Source organism: Numenius arquata, chromosome 8 (assembly GCF_964106895.1).
Source record: "Numenius arquata chromosome 8, bNumArq3.hap1.1, whole genome shotgun sequence".
Classification (NCBI taxonomy): Eukaryota; Metazoa; Chordata; class Aves; order Charadriiformes; family Scolopacidae; genus Numenius; species Numenius arquata.
Window position 1 is genome coordinate 41,684,494 of NC_133583.1, and position 20,629 is coordinate 41,705,122.

At 41.4% G+C, this 20,629-nt stretch overlaps 1 protein-coding gene across 1 annotated transcript in view; it reads left to right on the forward strand.

The window, feature by feature from the left end:
• The first annotated feature begins 17,767 nt into the window (after positions 1 to 17,767).
• DPYD (dihydropyrimidine dehydrogenase) overlaps positions 17,768 to 20,629 on the forward strand; it is a 366,613-nt gene continuing 363,751 nt past the window's right edge. Inside the window, 1 exon segment of the mRNA XM_074151782.1 lies at positions 17,768 to 17,806. Within this exon segment, the coding sequence (XP_074007883.1) occupies positions 17,768 to 17,806 (39 nt within the window).

A 20,629-nucleotide genomic window follows, 5' to 3' on the forward strand; every position in this document is an offset into this window, starting at 1 on the left:
ATATACTATTCAGTTTATGAGCTCTAAAACCAACCAGCTGAGCTTCCTTATGAAACAGTGCCGGTGAACATCTCCATTTGCATTTGAATTCTCAAGCAGTGACAATCCTGCTTAAAAAAATATAAAGAAAAGAGGAATCATGAAAATCAGTACAAAATCTGTCAGGGCCCCATCTGTGACTGGGTATCAGAATATCGCTAAGAAGCTCTGAGGAACAAAGTTCATTCCGAGTCTAACGCATAGTGCTTTTTGGTGGATGAAATTAATTCAAGCAGGGTGAAATGAGGGCACATACCGTGGAAAACTCTGTTCCTCCGCTGAGGAGTGAAGGAAAGCAGCATCTCTGCTGCGTGTATGATCTCGGGTTTGGTACATGTAGTCATGCTTAAATACTGAAGGTTTAACACGGCAAAATATTCAGTGTGCTCACATCTCCTTTTGATAGCTATGTATACCTGCTGCTTTTCTGAGGAGTGTCATGGAATGAGTGATCTCTGATCCTGACAAGATGAGGATTTAGATTATGTGTGCTTGTTGCAAACAGCAAGCTTTCATAGCCAGCTACCTGAAGTAGTATGGAAACAAATGACTCCACCCTGGCCTTGAAAATACCCCTACAAACATGTTTATTTCCTTCTGAATGGGAATATATAAAGGTTAAGGACACTTATTTGTATGTTTATATATTTGTATATATGTTTGTATATTTATATATCTCCTCTTCAGGATCTGAATTCCTAAGAGTCTTGGCCTTAGCTTTTTGCCCTCACACATGCAATATTTGGAATTAACTGCAAGAAATAGGAGAGCCACAGCATTAACACCATTTTAATACACCATATTATTTTTCTTTCCCTTTTTTTAACCATTAGAGTATGCAAATGTTCAGTTAACTGGTCCTCATGTTTTCTCTTTATTGAATTGCTTTCACTATGGCAAATAAATATTCATAAAGAAATGTGGACAATAAATCATTTCAAATAGTTCAAAGCCATTTTCCTTGTAGACTGCATATATATTCAGCTGTGACTTGCCTTTAATATTTCATTCAAAAGAGAGACTTGTAGAAGGACAATAGAGATAATGTGTCAAGTAGTAATTAAAACAGGGGGTAATGATTAAAACCATTTTGATTTACATTGTGCTCTGTCAAATTCATAATCTCCTGTGCTTGTTAAGATGACTTTCTACTTGCTTTATATAGAAACTCAAAATAAATTTCTGTTTGAAGGCACTGCACAGAACAAAAGATTTCAACCCTGAGTTTGTGTGGTGCAGAGCCTTTCCCAGCTCTGGAGTTTACGTATATATTCTGTACCATCCTAGCAAGATAAAACTCAGGCAGGCAACGTCCCTCCTGCTAATACTGTGACTGCTCTGGGAAGTAGATCCAGATGCGGGACAGAAGACAGCCAAGGGACACCCTAGTGTGTACAGGCACATGCAACGTGTCTCACCATTTAGATTAAAGCTAAGAGCTCCAAAAGAAGTCAAAGTTAAAGATCGGGCTAGTTTATACATTTGGGGATCTTGGTTCAAATCCGAGTAACAATGATGTTCCTTGTCTCGTTATATGCTTTGTGGCTACTAATACACATATTGGCCCAAACTCATTATCTTTCCTGATTTGTTGCTGACTTTAGGCCCTGATTCAACACAGCACTTACACACAGACTTAAATAAATTGATTTAGGAAAGCATTGCTCTTTGTGTTTAATCTTCGGCAGACATTCAACTTTGAAATCAATGGGACTTATGAACAGGCCTGACCTTGGGGTCTAAATGGTTGCTGAATCAGTGCATTGACAGAAACATACTGGAAAAGATAATATCCATGTCTAATCAGAATTATAGCCTCTACTTTCATGGGAAATTACCCATAGATAACACATTATTCTGCTCAAGAAATCCATTTTATAGCATTTATTAGAAAGCCTTAATTCACATTGTCTGTTTATGCCAAAGATACCAGATGAACAGTGTCATTCCTTGATAGTGTATCTGTAATATTCTTTAAAAGAAAAAAAAATAATACAGGAAAAGTGCTGGCACAAGGGGCCATTCCTAATTATTTACTGAGACTTTCTCAATTACCTGCCACATGGCAATACTCTGGAGGACGGGCAGGCGGAAAGCAAGGCAGAGTGGTTCTGAAATCCCATGGACTTGAAGACAATTGCATATGAAATACCATGTTATGCAGTATCTAAAACTGAAATTCACTACTAAGAATAACATTTATAAGAGCTGTCTGCCCAGTCTGCCTATGGAATCACATGTTTTTATTACACGAGAGCAGCAAGAGTAAAAGGGGTGGATGTTTCTGGTATCATGGTTTACAGGTTATACAAGTGCAACTATGGCCAAATCTATGAGATTACAAGAAGCAGTTGGTAAAATAATTGATACTATGTTGCATGAAATAAAATAGTCTTCTTGCCATTCTTAAAATTTTTTCACTCTTAAGTCTTATTTATTATATTACAAAGACAGTAAACAGGGACTGTTAAATGCTGTTTATACAGTTGAAACACACAGAAGGGGAAGTAAATTATGATGGGTCTCATCATGTCATCTAATTCAATGAATGGTGAGTATGAAGATCATAAGAAGATGCAAGAAGAGTCAATGGGTGCTACCTTTCTGTACAACCATAGAGGGATACCATGATCCACATTATTCTACTGGCCTGAAGGCAGAGTTTGGGAATAACACACAAAGAAAAGCTCTACAGCTAAACCTGGCTCAGTGGTAGAAACTCCCACAGTCTGTCTACACTTGCTTTAAAGTTGGTGAGTCAGGAACATGTAGCTGCTGTATTGCACACTCATTGCATGCAAGCTCTGTATTGCCTGCAAACCTCTGAATTAAAGGGCAGCCTGTAAGGGGAAAGCACAGAGGGTCAGGACTTACCCTCCTGTATAATTCTCAAATTACCAAAAAAAGCTGAAGCTCCCTGTTCTGTCATATCAACTACTCTGCCCCAGGAGAGGGTGAGGTTAGAGCAAATCTGCATTCTGAAACAGTCACTGCTTCTCATAGGCATTTCCATATATGGTCATGAATTGAAGCTAAATTTGCTTAATTTAAGATCACCTGCTCTCAATGAAATCAATTAGTGCCTAGCAGGCACGAGAAACTTATAGAGCTCAAGGTGAGCAAGAATAGGTCCTTGCTGGATCGAAGGCTTTTCCCCACATGAAGAGTCACTAGGAGGAATAATGAATTTATGCTACGATGTTAGGATCTCCTTAATCAATTCTTTAGTTTCTGCAGAAATCTTACTGACATAGAGAATGGAATTACAGAGGTGAGTTTTGCAACTGATTTTTAAAGAGTCTGGGATTTCACTTTTTCAACTTTTCTGATACCTTTGATTAGAGCATTGTAATGATTTTTTTCTATGGTCCATGTTAGCATCGAGGTTTGTAGAGAAAAAAAAGTTTCTCCTCTCACTTTACTAATATTTACACTGTTATATCTTTGAGGAACTCAAAAGAAGTCATCTGCTCTGTGTTGTACCAAACACTATCACTGTATGCCTATACCCATTTGTCCCAGTTATTCTCCTTTTTAACTTAGGCAGATTATTATTTGTATCTGAAAGTCCCTTTGATGAGTCTGTCTTTTGGCTTTATTTTCTGGTTCTGCCTGCCAATATTAGGCTGCATTCTTAATTACTATTGATTTGCCCTGATTTTGCCAGAGACAGGCTGACTTTCAACCGCTGAACGGCTGGTCACTTAGCTTTATATCCTAATTGCTTTAGCTTTCTTTATTATCATTCTTTTACTAAAGAAAGGACTAACACATAATGAGACATCCTAAGCCATCCTGATCACAAGGAAGGAAGGAAGTCCTATGGGTGCTCAGAATTCATATGTTTTTAACAGTAATTTGGCATATATTGTTGTAGTTCCCCATGGAACTAAAACATGGAGCTCCCCATGAAGCAAAAGTTCATCATATGTTACACTATGCTAACTTCACACCCTGCTGCAGCATTCAAGCTAATGTGACGTGAAATGCAACATAGAGTAACTTGAAATGGAAGACATGCTTCTTAATGCTCATCCACAGGGGTGGGGAAAGAAAAAAAATATTTCCCCCTACTAGTGAATTTCCTTTTATCCATGATTACCTGGAAACTGAAGTCACCGAAGATAAATTTTGTGGAAAGGACCACTCTGTATCCCACATGGATGTAATGAAATTAATCAAACAGCTAAAGAATCTATATCAGAAGGATTTTTGGTTATGAGTGGGTTGTTGTTGTTGTTGTTGTTTTTTTTTCCTCTTCCACTGTTCTGGCTTTTCTCCAAGCAGGAGGATAATTCCAACTCATAACAGATGTAGACCATCCCCTAAGACTCAGGATCAATCAGGTAGAAGGTGACTGTTCCCCTTAACATCTTAAGATTTACTTTGGTTTAAAAGTCTGTTTTGTGTTCTGCAGACCTATTATTTACTAAAATAAATGCTACAAATGCATCCATAGTATGCTTGAAAAAGAACAAAACTAGATTGAGTTTATACTCAAATGTAAACTGTTCATCACAGAGGAATAAGAAAAAAAGGCTCCTGATGCTTTGACAGAGTTAAAAGTAAAAGCTCCACATGGCAAAAAGGGCAAGTGAGAAAAGACAATGAACAGGTGGTAAAAGAACAAGGGGAGGGAAACAAGGGAAAAAAATGTATTAAAGGAAGAAGCTTAGACCAAAGAAGCGTGTGCAGCCCCAGGGGTATGCTTGTGGCAATTCAAAAAAGGTCTAACTTTCAGAGATAGTAAAAACAGAATGAAAAGAGGGAGGGGAGGCGTGACAGCCTGTAGCAGAGTTAAGAGAGTTGAGAAGAAAAACATAAGGCACGCTTTTGTTATTTATACATCCTCCCACACTTCTTTTTTTGTAAAACATCCTATGGCTTGGTTAGAGTGGAGGTAGGAAGAGTGTAAGTAGATATAATGGCTTAATGTTGCTGATGTGTCTTGTAACTAAATAGTTCGATTTTAGGATATCGGTGTCCTGAACACAAACCATCCCACAAACCCTACTGTGGGTTGTATACTGGTAATAGAAGTGGTATCTGTATCGTAGAAACTTCAGATGCTTGGTTACTCACACAGGAATCGAGGTGTTACACTATTAAAACTTAGCCCAAATAGACTTGTATTTTGAGTACTTTTCTTCACTCATTGTATTTGGTATCACTGTCATCTTTTATGGAAGAAATGCAAATCCTTGAAGTTTAGATGAACTTCAGATACACATTGCTTTAGAAGAAACTACATGTGCTGTTCTATATAATCAAAACAAGGAAACAAACGGAATTGATTTTGTCTTCAGTGAAGTTATTGGTAATATAAATGGGCTCCGAGTCTGTTTATGACTGCAGAAAGTTTAAAGGTCTCTTTTGAAAGGCTATGTGATAATAGTTTAGCTTCTGCTGTGTGTACAGCTTTGTCTGTCCCATGAGTAGCTTCTGTCAGTGCCTTGGGCTTGCTGGTCACAGTCCTGGGTGCATAGGCTTTCTGAGAAAGTGTAAGGAGCATGTATTGTTATTGCTTGTATTGAAATTGTTGTCTAAAACTCTATTTTGGGTTTAAAAACCTCCATTTACTGTGGGTGCTTGTAAGGTTAGATATGTACCCTTCCTTCTGACTGTTTTGGTGGTTACTTAACAGGAACTATTCATGATATAGCAGCGGCTGCTCTTGATTATCTTCTGAACTCCTTCCATACAGCACATCCTTCTAAGCACTTAGAGTTGGTGAGACCCGAGTACTTGTATAGTCAAGGGCTATCTAAACTCATACAGAAAGATGGCTCAAGTCCTCTCTGTGGACTTGTAATATGCAACAGCTTTCTCATCTGAGGAGAAACTATTTGCCTTCTTGCTTAGAGATGGCTAAAGGCTTTTTTGCTGGAAGATATAGAGCTTTGTTGCAGCTAATTATAGATGACTGGGCAAAACTAACCCCTCAAAGTTCCATCAATGAATTCCATGTTTTATAACATGCACTGTATTTCGCAAGCAGTCAATATCACAGATAATGCAGATAATGACCTTTGGTAAACAGAACACCTAACAATGATGTTGGCAGACTTACAGAATTTTTTGATATACAGAAATTGCCTTCTAAAAAAGCTATGTTTAAATTGGAGAATCCAATGCACATACTGTAGTCTTCAAAGAAGAAGTTGGAGAAGCAGCTTTAATCCTGATTTCCCTGATGCTGAGTTTGTGTATAAATGTTCTCCTTTGCCGCTGTTTCTGCTGCTACAAATGAGGCAAGGCACAGCTAATGGCACTGTGTGAGCCAAAGCAGGCAGGATGCAGGAACAACCACAAAACCATGGATTAAGGTCAAAGAACAAATTTAATCTCAATACCTCATGGATCGGGGAACCTCTGAAGCAGCACCTGGGCAGAGGCAGGCAAGCAGGGGACACAGGCACCACGGAGCGAGAGAGTCCTTATTAGCAAGAGAGTCCTTGTTAGCAAGGGAGTGGGAGAGCGAGAGAGAGCTCACACTTGCTGTTCTGGCCTGTATTTCAAGGATTCTGGCAGGCAGTTTTCCACTGTGCTTTGATCTCTTCAACATCAGGGCAGGAATCTCAGGTGTGTTCAATAAAGTGCCCCTGAGTCCATCCCAGGCCTATGTTATCTAAGTGCAGATGTCTACTTGTTGAGCACACAAAGCTAAGCAACAATTAGTGTGATACAGGTGTTTTCCAGCACCACACATGAGTCACTTGAGCGTGTTTACACTCCTCCTCGCCAATCTTCCATTACTTTCCCACAGGCACTACGTCAGTAAAAGATTTGGGCTGTGGGGAAACCCCACCCATATTTTGAGGCTTGCAAGGTCAGGGTAGAATAGGAACCCTTACCTTAGCAGGCTCTTCAGGCTGCTGTGGAGCAGCACAACTGAGCCCTAACATAGTCAAGAATCTGGCCCTAAATGTTCTCTTAAAAGAACAGGCAGATGAATGGTCTGGTTTACTGTTTAAGTTTGCAATAGTTAATTGAGAAAGACATTAATACTTTATGTAATTTAAACCTGATACAACCAAGTAGCCTGCCTCTGAAACTTTCCAACAGAAGTTTGCAATATTCCCGGGACTCAATGGTATTTCGATGAATAACATTTCTAACAGGTTAATTTTCTAGTTAGTTATCATCAAACACCTAGACAGACTTTCTGCAATATTAGATATGCTTTGAAAAAAAACCCTCACAAAACCACCACCACTCTTCAACCATGGGCAGAAGAGAATTACAAATTCAAAAGTATATACAGATTTTCAAATCTTGAACTAGTGGTTTATTACAATATCTTGGTGGTAAAATATAGCATCTTATAGTTGGCAGATAGCAAAAAAAAAATAACATAACTGATTGTGAAATTTAGAACCACGATCCACAGATAGAGACCTAAACTGTATATTAAAAAGTAAATTAAGTTGCAGTAGAAATTTTAAACGGCAAACCATGTTTTCCTTCAGCCAAATATGTTTTGACCAACGGGATTCTATGCATATTTGTTTTGTTTTTTTTTCTGAGGAGTGCTTTATTTCAACCTTACAGGGAAAAAAAGATAAACCTTACAATGCAGCTTACCAAAATTCACAGATCTATATAGATCTTACAGCAGTTATCCCAAGTGTATTACCCCTCTTCTAAAACACTTTGAGGTTACACTTAGTCATAAATATTTCTAGTCTACTAGTCTCTACTTCATTTTGTTCTGTGGAAGTAGTATGAAATGGAGGTACAGTCTTAAAAAGGAAAAAAAAGCATTACTGGAAGAAGCAAAGCCAGCTATGTCACTCTCTGCCAGACTCTACATCCTTTCAGATTCATCCTGCTGATACTAAGGCTTGTCCCTCACAAGATCACAACCACAGCTGCCATGAGTAGTACTTGCTCAGTGTCATGCTGCTCAAGCTGTGCAAAATCAGATCCAAGGCAAATTGTTGTTACCATGGCTTTAATGGGGGTGGGAGGAGCTCATCATCTTTAAATGGCTGGTATGTACTTGCAAAGCATATAACCCAAACCCAGAGCTAACAGTTTAAGTATATGATGGGAGAATAACAAACAAGCGTAACAAACAGATGGGCCAGCCAGTCTGTTACAACGTGGTTCAACCACAGGTCTGGCTGTGTGTGTGTGGAGCTCCTTAGTCAATCTTAATTGTCATAGCTCCATTGACTCTGGTATTTACAATAGCTTTATTTATATGACGATGATTAATTTATTCTGTGATTGAGAAAAAGAATAAAAAAATTAAAAAGGCTTTAAATCACAGAATCACAGAATATTTTTGGTTGGATGGGACCTTTGAGATCATCGAGTCCAACCAACAACAATAAAAAAAACCAAACCAAAACAAACCCCACCCACCAAAAACCAAAAAAAAAAACCCCAGAACACAAAACCCAAATCAAAACAAACACCCACAACCACATACCACCCCACCCACAAACAGACACAAACCAACAATCTCGGGCACTAGAGCATGCCCTGAAGTGCCATGTCTACATGCTTCTTAAGTACCTATGGTACTCTTTCCTTTCAGGCTTATAGAGAATATATCCAGTGACAGTGATATAGGTTCTCTCTGCAATGTGTGAAATGACAAGTATGAGTATATAGATGATCTTATTGTCACTATTTGACAAGCTTGAAAAAAATGTTTTGGCTATAGAAGCTATTGATGTAGGTGTTATGAGGCACGTGGGAGGGATCCTTCAAGTTTTTGGAATGTCTGAAGCAGGAATTTGCGGTGCAGGCTAAAAGGACTATGTCTGCAACCCTCTCTCCCTCCGTGAGTCCCAGCCAGGTGGAGAACACACTTTCCCAGCCGGCTGTTGTGGCTGTAGTCCACCTAACGGCAGGCATTCTGCAGGAAGGTGGAATGTAGCTTAGCCAAAAGTTGCCATAGCAATAGATTGTTATGCAGTTATTATGCAGTTATCTTGACCATCTAGGTGCTTCAATGAAAAAAGTGATAATTGGTACAAATTTAGGGAAGGAGCTCCACTGGACATAATCTTAAAAACAAACAAAACCGACAAAAAAAGGCAAACAACAACAACAAAAAAACCACAAGAAAACACAAACCCTTTTACTTTGCTCCTTTGTGTAAGAAATAGACAGCTTTACAAACACCATGACTCTTTGTTTTAAGATCAAACTCTGCATGAGGTAAATAGCACCCACCATAACACAGTACATTTTTGTTAGGCATACATTTTAGTATGAAAGTTGTGGTTTTCCTGTGTGAGACTTAAATATAATGTACGGCAAAAACACCCCAAACATGTAAAACAATAGATGACCAGAGAAGTGATAACATTGTGTATGCAAGACATCTGACTAGAAAAGCTGTCATAAGGTCAATTGGTGTTATGGGGAGAATGGCAGGTAGAGAAAAAGAGAAAGGTAGAAGAAATACTTTTGGAAGAAACAAAAATAAAAGCAAGAATTAAATATTTGGATCTGATCAAAAGCCACAAATCTAGGCATGAGATTAGACAATCTTGGTTTATTTGGTGGAAGAGGATTTATTTTTTAAAGCATGGTGTGTGTTCTATAGCAGCAGTCATTTTCAGTGGAAATAAGATGGTCTGCTTTGATGGATACTGTTTGTGATAAAGGGTTAATTTCCAGAAGAAAACTGGTTTAGCTCAGATTTTTTTTTTTTTATCAAATTGACTCTTCTTGATTTGATGTAGTGATCTAATATGACCTTGATTAAATTACAGAGAAAATGATGATGCAGACTGTCCTATTGACAATTGCTACCTTAGGCTAGGGCGGCAGTGAATTAACGTCTTGCCCATATTTTGCAGGGACCTTGGGTAGGAATTAATTTCTCCTATTCATTTCAACTTTGCCAAGAAGGCAATAACTGTTGCTGATTGTAAAGTTAGCTATTTCTGAAGTGGTGAAATAGGCTTCAGGAATTTGCTCAAAACAGTCCAAGACAGATGACTAGTTTGTCATCAGCCTAGTAGTTCAGCAAGGACATAGGGACGTACTAAAAGTCGTTTATATTATCTGAGCATCAGTTCTCTACTCAACAACCGAGGCTGTAGGTAGTCTTTATCCATCATCTTACACCAATAGTTGGGGGCTACAGTCACATCTGAGACTTTTAAGTGGAAATTGGCTTTCTTCTACCCGGTATATGGGTCCTGGGTAAAAGTCAGCTCTATAGCAAGATAAGGAAGAGAAATTATCTTGAACTGTTCCATGGAAAACTTTGTCAAGTTATTGTTCTGTTTGCCCTACTTGTTGGAAGCTACAGAGCAAAATGGTGTATCAGTTAGTGCTTTTGAGGGCTTCCGCTTATGTTTCCAGCCCAAGCACTATGTTACCTTGCAGCAATTATTTATGCAATGTAAAGCACCATAGAACAGTTTTTCTCCAGCAATATTTCATTATTGAAATATTGAACAGAATATTCAGGGTGATTACCTGTGTCTGTTAAGTGTTGATGGCTGTTGAATACTATTATTCTAGTTATACTTGGAGTCTGTTGCACTGAGCAGACCTGGAGAAGGCAGTGGCATCTATTAAAAATGATTTTTCAACTTATAGCCTTTTAACTCTGGGTTTAAATCTTGCAATAGGAGCAATACGTTTCACTGTGTGTATGGCCACAACTGCTGAAGTTACAGACCAGTATAAACAAATCGCTTGCAAGTAAATGGAACTCTCTATAGGAAGCAACTCACAAGCATGCAAAGAGCTGGGTTAAAAACATGCAGAGTCCTGTTTGGTGTTTACATAGAGCACTGGTGGAGGGAGAAAGCTTCACTGTTTTAATGGCAATGCAGTATGTATTTAAGTAACATGAAAAAGAAAACTTTAATTTTTGTGTACTATAATAACTAAATGGAAAGATGTCTGTTAATATAAAACTAGTATGTGCTTTTACACAGCTAAACAACTAATGTCACTTGTAAATTGTCATCCCTAAGCAAGTAAGCAGACAGTCCTCTGGGAATGTCATGCATTATATGTAAGCTAGGGAGAAGGAAAGTGTTTACATTACGAAATCAGACAAGGTAACTCTTTATTCTTGTTTTGCCTTTACTGTTAAAACTAAGGTTTCTCTGATGAACCTGCATACCAAGTTGACTTATGATGAGGCTAGCATAGAGTTCTGAGCAGTTGCTATGGTTTTTCTTTTGTAGTGCTCTCATTAGTACTTTAATAACAGATTCTGCAATGACTACCAGATTTTTTTTGTTTAGTCAACAAGGCATAGCTGAAGGTATTAAAAAGGTACTAACCTAGCCTAAAACTGCTGTTGCTGATCATTGGGCATTACCAAGTGCAAGTGTGGCTGGGATTTCAGCCATGAGAGGAATGGATGTATTGTGGAGACAAAGAACTAATTGCAATTACTTAAAGGGCCATTGAGTTACCATCAGTTATTGTATTTCTTTTAGGAAAAGACAAACCTGTTTGCTCCTTTTTGAACTACCAAATAAGAACAATCCAAACACACCAACAGTTTATTTGTTTCAAGGATGTTAATCTGGTGGCAGTTTTTCTTTACAAAACAGTAATTTAAAAAAGCAAACAGTAGCCATTTGAAAAGCTATGAAAGTTGAAACCAGTTATGCTGTAACTATAGAGACCAACAGTAAATAGTACTAGTATTTTGTAAATAATTCAAGAGGTACCTTGTCAGTGTCTCTGGAAAGCAACACAACTACAGAATATCTTTAAAATAAATAAATAAATCTGCTCCTGCTGTCGTTGGACGGTATGAACTCATACCAATAGTTCAGTGAATATATTTGTGGTGTCTGTCTATTTTAGAGGCTGATCTTCCTCTGATCTTGCTGCGTGCTTCACTTTGAAACTGCAAGCACAGTAGTAGTCAATTTTGCATGGTCATAAGCTAGGCAGTTAAGTCACCATCTCTAATATTTACCTGACTGGATAAATACTTGCTGTTTGTAGACGTTAGGTATCTAGTTAAGTTCTCTAATAGCTTGGCAGTCTGCCTGACTTCTCAGAGACTTGAAACCTCTGCACAGGGGAAGGAGGGCTAGAAGGTCAGTTTGCACAGATACCAACCAGGTGACATCTACAGGAATCTCAGGTGAACTCAGTATCATTTTGTCCTATTTCTCTGCTCCACAATGAAATGGTTCCAAACCAGGTCTCATTCAACAGGCAGGCCTCACTCTTGTCAGAAACTTGCTGCCACAAGGAATGTAGAAGATGCAAATAATGCAGTGTACTGGGCCTCAGTGCAAATGGTCTGATCCTTCAAAACAAACTTATTTTTCCCTCTTCTCATCCCAGAGGTGCATATGTCTGGAAAGGAGAACCCTTTGGTTCTAACACCCAGGGCTGGAAGAGGTGGATGTGACACCCCTTCTACTGCCACAACCATGAGATGTCTCAGAGGCAACTATGTGATTTCAAATTTTCAAATCCTATAGTGGATTTCCTTTTTTGTCCAGAAAGCATAATTTGGTCTGAGTGGCTGCTCATTATCTCTAAAATTAAGTCCAACATACTCTTCCTGTAAGGTACTTTAGCAATCTCTTTCCCAGGTTCAATGATCCAAAATCCCATGTTAATCTGAGATCTGTAATTGCTTTTATCCAGGGAAGACTCATACTAAATGTGTATACTTCTAAGCTTATAAACACTCAGATTTCCTGACTATTCTACCTAGCTAAGGTCCAGCAACATGAGAAGCACATTAAGAGACTGAAAATAATTTGAGGCACATACAGAGAAAAGATATTTAGACCAGTGCTAACCCAGGATATCGATTTAGCAATTCTCAAGATTAGTAATAAATATAGGCTTTGTCTACAGATGTCATTACTGGAGACTGGAGGGGGGAAAAAAAAAAAGCCAGATTTTTCAATCCCCTAAAATATCCTAAAGAAACATTTGGTGGCATTTAAATAGGAAAACATTATGCTATGCCAGAAACAAGTTTTACTTTTTAATATTTCTTTGAATTGCATGATAGTGGTTATCAAAAGATGTTTGTGGTGTGAAAATATGTGGGTTCTTTTTGCTTAGTTTTTTTCCCCAAGATGATAATGTTGAAACTTGTGGTCCTTGCTACGTCTGAAAAATTATAAAGCAGTTTAGGAGACAAGCATTTGTTTACACTGCTACAGATGGCTGGAATAAATTAGTGGACTCACTAAAGAACAGTTCATTTTAGTTTAAAATGCATTTGGACACTTATCAAAGCTCATATGGTGGCCATTTTATGTTATTTATTCATCTATTTGTGCTTTACAATTCCATGCCCAAAGGCTATGTCTGAGTAATGGTCAGAGTTTCCTCCTAACAATTTATAATTATGTATATCTCTTACTTCAAGCACATTTGTACTCCTGTGCTGTGGCATATCCTGGGATATCCCGTGTATTCTCTTTCTGAAGAGCACTGCAAATCCTGTTGTAAACAAGCAGATTAGAAAGGCAAGGTAAACATCTTCACTAATGTGAATGTTTTAACTTGAGCATTTCCCCTAAACTGGTGAAGAAATGCATCAAGTTGTAACTATATGCTTCCTTCAACATCAACACTGTTACTTGGGAGAGGCAGCAAGAGCAAGATTTCCCAAATTAACTCTTGAATTCTAGTACCTCTGATTGGATTAGGAGGAGGGTGGTCAAAGGATGGCATAGTTACTCTATGGCTCTTAATTTATGGACCTTTCAGAAACAGTACAGTAAAAACTCTCCCTCTCACACTTCAACTTTTTCACATGTATACACTTGTTTCCTCCTTGACACCAGTTCGCTGAAGACATGCAACACAGATGCCTTCAGAGTTGATGAATCTGGCACTGGAATCAGTGGGGCTATTTCTTTCAACTTTCCTATAATAGTGATTTGCCTTGTCCTGGGGAGGTCAACACCACTCCTAGCATAAGGGAAGAAATCAAACCAACATCTGAGTAGCTGTTGGGAGCTCTCAGAAGCAGCTTGTCATCTTCATGGCATTTTCTTGCTAATCCCATTTCTCTTGGACCCCTTGTATACTGGACATATCACCTTTTAGATTGTTGCACTTGGGAGCTGACAAGCCAAACTGAGAGGGCAGAAGCAGCAAATAACTGAAATGCAAATCTGTGCATTGTCATAGTGAGGTGCTCAAAGAAGGTGAAAGAGCAACTTGGGTTTTCTTCAGGCGTTCCTGAGCCCTGTGAATTTGACAAATGAATTTGCTTAAGTGTAATGAGTAATCTGTATTGCCAAATCAGGCATTCAGATGTTGAGAGGTGCTAGCTGTGAGACTGTAACCATCACTCTTCATTGGATGCAATGAGTGAGGAAACTGGTCCTGGAATAAAAATAGTGTGTGATTAAAGACTGACCACCAGGTCCAAGTTACAACTGCACAGCAAATAAAAGCCTGGAATGTCTTGTCTTTCTAGTACTCGAACTGATGTGAATCAGGGGCAGTTTTGAAGAATAAGTAGGGAGTTGGTTGTATGATACATCAGTACACTGAGACCTCTAGGCTCCCTAATACATCACTGCCAGAATTTGAATGCTGAACTTTCAGAGTTTACAGTTTACCCTTTAAACTCACAGATTAACTATTGCAGTGGCTGGAGGAGGAATCTTTTGGTTTAGACTGCAGGTTGTGTTCCTGGAACCATTCAAATTTGAAGGATGTGGCCTTGCTCGCTCCCTGCTGCCCTGCTTTGCCCTTTTCTGCCTTCCCAGCCAGGCAGCCATTCCTGGCACAAGGCTGTTGCTGCTGTTGTGGCAGTGAGTGCCTGGAGGTTTTCTGAGAAAGTTCACGTGCAATTATTTCTTTGGCATGTGAGGAAAATTTTACCTGAAGAGCACACGGAACAAAAGGTTAACAGCAATTTTCAAAAGTCTATAACTCAACCAAGTCTCAACAGCATTTCATGCCAAAAGCGAAAGTTAGGTATTTAGCATCTTTCTGCTGCTTACAAAATCCTGCTGGAGGGGTGGGGTGGAATTTAAAAAATCAGAGGCTTAGCACTTCTCCAGGAAAAAAAGCCCAAATCATATTTAAGCTGCATAACACTTCTCTTATTAAAATTTCTTATAACATCTGCTTTAGAAAGGTGGTAATACTTGTATTCTGATGAATGTTGTGCATGCCTCCTTGTTTCTGCTCATTTATTTCCTGAAACAAAGATCAGCTGTGCAGATGCTAAGTGTTGATAAGAGCACTATTTGCCACAAATGAGAATCCAGAGATCAGAAGGGTGATCCATGGAAGTCCAGCCCTCACGAACTGCTGGGGGAAGGGGGCAACTGCAGCAGACTGACAGACTGGCTGACTGTCATGGTTTGCAGACAGTAAGTTGATCCCCAGGAGAAACGTGTGGGAGGGGAAATAAGAGGAACCCCCTCCATGAAGAAATAAGAATTGTGAGGAAAGGCAGGGTATGGTTAGGTCACTGAATCCCTTTCTCTGACCTGTACTTATTGGCAGACTAAGTCCTGCTCCATTTGGAGGGGAAAACACTACTCCTATGAAATTTAGGTGGTGTTACTATTTACTGGTTTCATAGGGCAAAAATCCTACAGGTGTCAGATTCATTTGTCTTGGTAGGTAACACGAGGGTAACCAAGGATTTAAAACCTGCAGGGTAAAAGAGAAAATGTGTATGATGACGCTTTCCAAAAAGAAGTGGAGGTTCCTCAAAAGGGTGTTACCTGTAACAGCTGAAAATCTGGCAGGACAGAATGAAACGGGAGAGTCCAGTGGCTGCTGCTAGTCTCTTCTAATGTAACTGCTCCTTTAGAACAAACAGATGCAAACTGTAGGTGGTTGGACAGTTTATTTCATATACATGGAAATATTCCTTGTGAAAATGAATTATGGGCCTAATCCACTTGTATAGTCAATATACTGTTGTAGGTCAGGAGCAAATACAACTAGAAAACTCCCTAGCGAGATCCACAGACCACTGAGCTGCTCAGCAATGTCAATATTAATGAAATGAACCAGACTCTTGGATTCATTAGAGATAAGTACTAGCAATGCAGGGGATCCTGCTTCCGATTTTCCTGCCAACACTTTAACTGCTTTGCATGGGTGATTGTAATCAGCAAGAATTGTTATGTGATAGTGCTGAAGCAGAGACTTGAGAAAACACAGCTCTCACTTGAGACACAAAAGACCACAACCTTATTTCTCTGTATCTTACAAGGGAAACAAAATCTCCACTGGGCATCTCAAAAGTGCTCATTTACAGAGATGGAAAGAAATAAAATAATTACAATGCAAAGAAAAATTTTCATGCTGTTCTGTGAGAGGCGTTCTCTCCGGAGACATGAAAGGAAGAGAAAAGGCAAACGTATTCTCTGCTGCACCCAAAGGGTCATCAGTGTCCAAAAGCTACTTATACTTTTTTCATGCTTTTTATAAAGCAAATAAGAGTGGGAAGCCCTTTTTTTACCCTTTTTATGCTATAATAAAGAAGAGTAGAATGAATGCTAAATGGACAAAAGGAGTGCTGTAAAGAACATGTTGAAGACCAGATCTGGCATTCCCTTTTAAAAAGGGGAGAAAGAACCCAAGAAGTTGCCTGGCATGCAAATAGGAAAAGTGAAGACTGGTCATAATTAAAACTCCTCTATTCTTGTGAAATGATGAGAAAAGCTCTCGTGTTTTAGGGAATCATAGGTGTTGCTACTTGAAAGTGCTGTCTAGAAACCAATGTTATAGTGTTTGGGGGTTTTTTCCAAATGGAGAATACTTGCTTTTTTAAGGTAGTAGGGAAGGCAGAGCTTCGTCCTAGGCATGTTGCAGTGGGAATGCTTATTTCAACAGTACCGTAAATATTGTGTTTGCGGTATTAAACAATCATGGTGTGTTAGGAGGAAACAAGGGAGCACAGAGCTTGTGTGACCTGGCCTGCTTGCTTTTGTGGCACTCCCTGCAGCAGGATGGCTTCTGCTGGGGGGATTCTCCTGAGGGGATGGAGAGGGAGGGAAGGCTGGCTATCCCTGTGGAGAGCAGGGTGAAGGTTCAGGGGCAGGCCAGGCCAGTAATGCTTGGAAGGTGTGTGTGTAACCCTGGGAGAGGTCCTCCTTCTCAGCCTCTGGGCAGGAGTGGGGCTGGGTCCCTGAGCAGGGTGGTGTTGCCTGTGGCCCTGGTGTGCTGGCTCCTCTTGTGGGATTTTCATGATGTGGGAAACCACCCAGGGTGAGGTTTGGCCCCGTCCTCCCCTCCCCTCCCACGAACAGGATGGCAAAGGAGCCTGCCGTGTGCACGTGCACCGAGATAGGGCAAGTGCCCGTGGGCTCTGGCGAGGGCTGCTGCGGCATCCCTGGGAGGTGAGGCTGGGCCCCGGGGCACCTGCCCTTTTGGGCAGCGGCAGTGCCGCGGCCGCGGGGCTGTTTCCCAGCGAGGGAGTGGTGCCACGAAGCCACGGTGGAGGGTTTCTGCTGAGCTGCGTCCTCTCCCCTCAGTGGCCGCTGTCGCCCGCCGCGGGCGTCAGGTAAAGCGGCGAGAACCCTCACCGCGCCGAGGCGGCGGCGGGACGTGAACAACGCTCCACTCACCCAGCCGGGCCGCCTCCGACCGGACCCGACCCGCCGCGGCCCTGCCCAGCGGGGCGGCCTTGGCCCCGGCCCGGCGCGGGGGGCGCCCGCCCACTTGGGCGTTGCTGTCCGGGCTGGCGGCTCCGCCTCCTCCCGCGCTCCGCTCCGCTCCACTCTGGGACTGCGGGGAGCCGGGTGAAGGCGGTGGCGGTGCGGACACCATGGCTCGTGTGCTGAGCCGGGACCCGGTGGACATTGAGGTACCGGGACGTGCGGCTGTGGCTAGCGGGGAGGGGGCTCTGCCCGGCGGCGGCGCCCGGGCCGGGAGCGCCCAGCAAACTTTGGCTGCCCGAGGAAGTGCCTCGCCGCCGTTGCCACTGCCCGCCGGCGGCGTCCGGGGCGTCGCTCCGCCGTGCCGTGCCGCCCCGCCGCGGGGCCGGCCCCGGGCAGCCCCGGCGGTGCCGGCCAGAGCCAGCCCCGGGGGTTAGCCCTCCGCCCGGCGAGCGGCAGCCCTTCTCGGGGCTGTCCGCCGGGGCGGTGGCCTGAGGCAGCGCTCTGGCTTTCGCCCCGCGGCCGAGGGGTGTGTGGGGGTGTGAGGGGGCGGCGCCCGGCGCCTCCCCTTCTCGCCGCCGCCTGTCACTCCTCGCCGGCGAGGTCGAGGGCTGGGTCTGGGCGAGCCCAATCTCCCGCCCGGCTCTGGCACGGTTCCTGCGGGGCAGCGCTGCTCGGGGGCCGTGGGCTGAGCTGGCCCTGAGCGGCCTCGTGGGCCTCAAGCTGCCAGGCCGGGCCCTCTCACAGCGCCTTAGGGCCTTGGGCTCAGTGGCCCGAAGCTGCCCGTGGGCCGCTGGAGGTGTGCGGGCCCTCAGTGCTTCACTGTCCCACTACGGGCCAAGCTGAGTAGATGTACTGCACCGTGTCTCGTGGGAGTAAAACAGTAGCATGGAATGCTGAGCAGGATGACAGGAGTAGCACCCTTGCTGCAAGTGGCTTCCAGTGCTGGTGGCACTTAAATGTTTTTGCACTGACGTTCCTTGCTGTAGGTTGGACTGGGAGATTGGAAGTAGGGTTTGGTCACGGCCTGGTGCAAGGTGGAAGTGAGGTGGAGCGAGACCAAGGCTAGTGCAGTGTCACGTGTGGTCAACTCCTGCTGATGTTGGCCAAGGTACATGGTTGGGACTCAAGGTAGCATTCCTCCACCCTTCACAGGACCTTGCACGTGGCTGTAAGCTTCAGCTCCTTTAGAGTCTGGTAAAAACAAAGTGGCGGTAAAACAACTTGTGTCAGGCTGGAACAAGACTGTCAAATTACAACTCTTTGCTGTGGTATGCCTTGAAGATTGAAATACTAGCTTAAAATATTAGGTTTAGGGTGGGCTATTGCAGCTTATTGAGGGCCCAACCATACATAATACATAAACGTACACTGCAGCAGCTTGAATATACTTCTAGGCCAGTTGTGACTGAATTTTATCATCAGTTCTCATACTGAGTTTTTATGTGCAGTCCATTTCCTGAGCTGCTGCTGAAACCGTGACTAATGTCCAGAAGTGCTCTTACAGATACTCTGATAAAACTGAAACATGGGAAAACCAAACTGTTTTAGAAGTCTTCCTGGCATTTAGGGAGACAGTGTGGTATGAAATCAGTACTGTCTGTCTTTTACCAGCTTAGTGTTTTCAGAGCAGCCAATCTGGGATTTTTCTTCAAGTGTTGAAGTTCATTTTTCTCTTGGAACAAGTTTGATTTTAGAAGTACTGGTTTTGAGTACTTTACTCAAATTTTTAATGTAAAATATTTCTGGGATTACACTGTTTTGCATTTCTAGAAATGTGTAACAGATGCAAAGAACAATATATTATTGTTCATTGATCATGTGTTGATAGTGGTATGCAGCACTACATGATTTAGAAGACGAACTGATAGTTTTTGAAAAAGACTAGCATTTGTTTTTCTTTCAGATTGAAAATAGAAACTTTGGTCAGTATCTTCCTGTGTTTCTCTTTTCAGGACCCATTTAAATTAGCAAGGAAAATCAAGGCAGTCTACTTCTAACCAAATGCATTGTCCTTTCCCCATCTGTTTGAATAAATTTAGTCACTGTATGATTTGTCTCCCAGATGAATATATCAATAATTACCAATAGTCTAATTGCAGCACTCTGTGTTGTTGTTTTTTTTTTTTTCCCTGCATGGGACTTTTTTTTGGGGAAAAAAATAGTAGTGTATTTTAAATAAAAATGTATTTTATCTTTTTCTTTGAGGTGGGAAAAGTGCGTGTTAGCTAAGCCTATATCATACATAACAGCCACATTTCTGAGAATATTTGAGAGAAGTCTATCAGCGTGAGCACTGGCAGCATAATTTGAATGTTTTGATGACTTTCTTGGCTACAGTATAAAAACTGAGCAAATTATTTCATTAAACTTATCTCAATGGTTAGCATCTCACATAACATAGTTCATGTAATTGAAATATTAAATAGGACCTTTGGAGTCTTGGTACTACTTTATCAATAGTTAAGGCCAGATAAAAAGACTGATGTAACTGGTTAAAGGGGAGCCAAGAATCTGTGCTAGAAGTAGCTAAAATCACAGTCAATTCTTCCAGTTATTTAATAAAAGAAAATTCCAGGAAGCTCACCCTGAGGAATCTTATCTGCCTTGGTTGGCTTAGCCAGCACCTTCAGTTCCTGGGCATCCTGCCCCTGAAATCTTTTGGCCTAACTGAAGAAGATGAAGAAATTACATAGATAATCTTGTTGTAAAAGCCTGCTTTCCAAATTGTGGAAGACTAGGAGTGTTGTGATTAAAATATAGGGTCTTCTCCAAAAAATGTTAGTGTTAAAAAAACCCTAACAACCTCCTTAACAAAAAAAAACCAAAAGAAACAAACTAAAAACCTCCTCAAACCCAAACCAAAGAAAGCTTGAAACAACTGCAAACCCCACAAAACCCAAATGCTGCATTTTTTTCCCCTTTTTTTTCTTTTTTGAGAGAGGGAGGTGGAATCTGGTCAAATCTATTAGAATGTGCTGGGAATATTCCTTGGGTGTAAAAACTCTAAGCAAAAGGAAAGAAAGCCCATT